General features: G+C 34.5%; 1 protein-coding gene across 1 annotated transcript; it reads left to right on the top strand.

The window, feature by feature from the left end:
- Positions 1-1,649: 1,649 nt before the first annotated feature.
- On the top strand, positions 1,650-3,222 carry LOC139858055 (U-box domain-containing protein 28-like). Its single transcript, XM_071846906.1, has one exon. It carries the CDS (start codon positions 1,784-1,786, stop codon positions 3,014-3,016), a length of 1,233 nt encoding a protein of 410 aa, XP_071703007.1. The 5' UTR covers positions 1,650-1,783; the 3' UTR covers positions 3,017-3,222.
- Positions 3,223-4,431: the final 1,209 nt, after the last annotated feature.

Here is a 4,431-nt window from a genome sequence, read left to right on the forward strand (position 1 = left end):
CAATCATTCACGACACGGGACAATTCCTCTATTTCAGTTTTCAATTTTCCATGTGAGGTAGAATACCATTTTCGAAGTTCTTGTTTGACTAACTTGAGTTTATCACGAAAAATGCAGTCAGGTTTAGTACTGTTGACGGTTTTCTCCCAAGTAGATTTGATGATGTCGTAGGATTCTTCATGATTTAACCATTCATCAAAAACCTTAACCGGTTTAGGACCAAAATCAGCATTACCATCTTGTAAAATAAGAGGGCAATGATCCGTATGCTTTTTATCCAAAACCAAAACATTAATATTCGGCCATTGAGATAAGAGATTTTCATAAACAAGAAATCTATCAAGTTTGCTGAATTTTCTTCCGTTATCACTAATTCGAGTATAAGTTCTTCCTCCCAGTGGCAAGTCAAGCAAGGAGTTATCTTTAATAAAATCGTTGAAAAGTTTTGCTCTTCTTTCACAAAATTCCGTGTTCTTTCTTTCAGAGGAGAATCTGACTTCATTGAAATCACCAAAAATGGCCCACATTGCACCGTCATAATTCAAAATATCATTAAGATCGTTCCACATTTTCTTTTTTTCCGGATCGGTTTGAGGCCCATATGTGTTCACGAGAATGAGTTCCGTACCTACATCTTTCCAAAATCCTTTTATCGCAATAAAGGAGTCACGCTCAACAACACGGTTAGTAATAAAAATATTTGGGTCCCAAATCGTGATAATCCCGCCCGAATTACCTTTTGATTTTTTGAAAGCGTATTTATAGTTGTTGTTACCCCAAACCGATTCCACCCAACGTTCTGAAATCCTATCGGCTTTAGTTTCCTGAAGAGCAATGACATTAGGGTTTTGAAGGAAACACACACGTTTGAACCAATTGAATTTGTTTTTGTCATCTAGACCTAAGCCTCTAATATTTAGTGATAAAATCTTCATTATTAAACGGTTTAAAAAAATCTCGACAAAAAAGGAAGAGTACAGAAAGTACCTCAACATGTAGATTGAACAGATTTTCTTGTTAGCCCGAGAAGTTTACCATTAATGACCATGATTTAACTAAATGATTCGGAGTACAATATTGTTTAACCTTTTTGTTTGATAATGTACATAAAATTGTGAATTGTGAATTGTGATACTCATGTTGTTTTCTTTTACATTCTTTTATTTTAAATTTGTATACCTCCACTTTTCTAGCTTGTTAGAACAACTTTTAGCCTGCTGACTCTGACATGTTTAAAGTAATTGAATTAGCAAATCGGTGCGTTAATGTAGTCAAATCTAATATAAATTTTGGAAAAATAACAAACTTTATACTGTATAATATAACTACATAAGTGACTCATTAAAAGATGAACGAGACTTACAGGTACAAAGATAAGAACGACAAACTACACAAAGAACCAATTAAATAGGTTAGAAAACAAATTAAGCCGAACCGGAAAAATCAAAGTTCTATTTAATTATTGTTCCTTAATTATTTACGGACAAAGTCGCGTTTTTGAAAAGAATCTATAAAAAGAAAATGAATTTATTTATTTAATGATAGTCAATGACTCTTTGTATAATCAAACACGCTTTCGTCCTCATATTTATTTTAATTTGCAAAAATAAAATATTCCATAAATAAAATAAGCACCCACCCAAAAATAAATCGCTGACTAGAACAACGTCACCTCCCCACCTCCTTTGACTCCATCTCTCTCTCAACCCCTTCATAACTACCTCTCTCTCTCTCTCTCTCTCTAAACACACACACTAAATTCACCTTCACAAAACACACACAAATGGCTAGAGAAAAAAGCAATGGATTGTACCTGAGTGTACCAAGCTTCTTCAAATGTCCAATCACCATGGATGTCATGACATCACCGGTCAGTCTATGCACCGGCGTCACCTATGACCGTGCTAGCATTAAAAAATGGCTCGATTCCGGCCACAATACATGTCCAGCTACCATGCAAGTTCTACGATCAACCGACGTCGTTCCGAATCTCACACTGCGTCGTTTAATTCGCGTTTGGTCAGATTCCTATCTCTTACGCCCTGAATCTCACGCGTCGTTCAACAACCATCTCGCTTTGGAATCATTGAAGAAATTAATCAGTAACGAACAAACGGATTCCATTTCGGTAGGTACGTTATCGAGTATTGTTAATTTCGCCAAGTTATCAGTTGAAAATCGTGAATCGTTAGCGAAATTAGAAGGATTCGTTCCGATGATGACAAGAATGTTCAAAGTTCGTAACGATATTGATGCGATTGAGCTTGTGATTATCTGTTTAGATCTGATTTTACACGAGGAAAGAGTCAAACAGCAATTAATTCGATTAAATTTAGATAATGATTCATTGTTATCACCATTTCTATTAGTTCTTCAAAACGGCTGTTTAGATTCGAGAATTAGCGCTGCTAGGGTTCTAGAATCACTCACGGCGTTTGATAACGAATGTCGCCGTGTAATTGCGGATCAGACGTTAATTATTAAAGAACTGTATCGTTTAGCAACTTCCGAAACAGATCTGACGGCAGTGGACGGTGGATTAGCGGCGTTAATCGCCGTTTCAACGTCGCGGCAATCTAAAAAAGAACTCGTTCGATTAGGAATCGTTCGTAGCGTTAGTAAAATACTTTCCGGACCGGAGAATACAGTTCCGGTGATTGAAAAGGTGATGAAGATTCTAGAAATGGTGTCAACTTGTACAGAAGGACGAACAGCAATTTCGGAGGACGAAAAGTGTGTAGCGGCTGTCGTACAGCGGTTGATGAAAGTATCATCCGTTGCGACGGAGCACGGAATCGGAGTGATCTGGAGCTTATGTTGTATGTCTAGAGATCGTAATGCACAGGAATCTGCAATGAGAAATAATGGATTGACAAAAGTGTTGTTGGTGATGCAAAGTAATTGTTCTGGTTCGGTGAGGCAAATGTGTGGTGAGTTGGTGAAGGTTTTGCGAGTTAACTCAAAGTCTTGTTTGGCGAGTTACGAAACTCGGACTACTCATATTATGCCTTATTGACTCGGTCATGGTCTATAACGTTTTTGTTTGCTTAGAAATTTATCTAACTTGTGATTAGATCCAAAAGTTGTAAATCACATTTGATTATTATAAAATGACAAATTGATCCACAAATTAAGTAGAAGTAGTCAATGATGTACTGTACTTGTATTCTCTGTTTTTGTCGATCATGTAAATTGGTTTGTCCGTATTTATTTATATACTTATACGACTGATATTACAAGCTTTGGAACTAATAAATTGTAACAATGTTTAAATTTGTAAACTTCACTATACAAACGTTAATTACTCCGTATTATGGAAAAATAACATGCAATTACATTACCAAAGTTATAATCAATATTCAACTACGTACAACCTAATAACTTAAACAACAAACATAGTTACATACTACATTAAAAGCTACACCGATGAACTTCACTTTCCATTTTGTGGTTGTTATTTTTTGGTTTGTATCGTTTTTTCGAACCTAAGACCCGTTGAAAAAAACTCAGGGCTTCAAACATTGGATTATCTAGTGATGATTTGTTGGTAATAAAGTTTTTGGTAAAAATTTCAATATATGCTCACAATAATACTATGTACCACCATAATTAATAGGTTATTATACAATGCACTCCGTATTAAATATGTATGTTGTTCAAGATTTAATGATCTAGTATTCCAAGGCGACTCCTAAACCCAAAAAAAAAAATCAACATTCGTAAAGTTCATGGATCCGTACTAAGAAATTTTAATGTTGAAGGTATTTGAGCTCCCGGTTGGTGGTTTTTGGGTTATGTTTTATGTGATAGATGGTTGGTAATCTTCTCTTTCAGGTTTGATTGTTTCCCCTCTTCTCGTGTTTGTGAGTATATGGTTTTACTCGGGTGCTTTGCTTGTTAGTGAGTTGCTACTTTTAGTGATTTTGCGAGCTTGTGCTTTCGTTTTGGTTGGTTAGGTTTTGGTTTGTTAGTTTCGTTTGTTATTTGGGTGGCTTTTTTTAAGCCTAGGGTTTTATTTATTTGTTTGTAATCTTCGATTTTAGTTTAATGAATTTTTTTCAGAAAAAGGAAAATAAATAAAACGATCTAGTACTTTAATTTACCACTACTAGAGTTTTTTCATGCATACCAACATAAATTCGCCTTTATTATTCCAACTGAAAAATACATGTGACTGAATATAAACATCTTTGAACAATTTACGTTAATAACAATGGATTATATTATTTAATTTACTTTTTAGTGGCAATATCGATCTCAATTGCATGCCATTTTGGTTGGTTTATAAGCTTGGATACATAGTATTTGTAGATCGATGATTTTGTAATTTCTACAAGTCTTCACCATCTATAGTTAATATTAAAATTTTAAAATAATGATGTCATAATTAAACAACTTTTAAGCATAAATATATTTCAAAATAAAAAAGAA

The sequence above is a fragment of the Rutidosis leptorrhynchoides genome, chromosome 7 (assembly GCF_046630445.1).
Source record: "Rutidosis leptorrhynchoides isolate AG116_Rl617_1_P2 chromosome 7, CSIRO_AGI_Rlap_v1, whole genome shotgun sequence".
Lineage (NCBI taxonomy): Eukaryota > Viridiplantae > Streptophyta > Magnoliopsida > Asterales > Asteraceae > Rutidosis > Rutidosis leptorrhynchoides.

Excerpts from the sequence above, each read along its gene's own strand:
- LOC139858055 (XM_071846906.1), top strand. The coding sequence starts at position 1,784 with ATGGCTAGAGAAAAAAGCAATGGATTGTACCTGAGTGTACCAAGCTTC.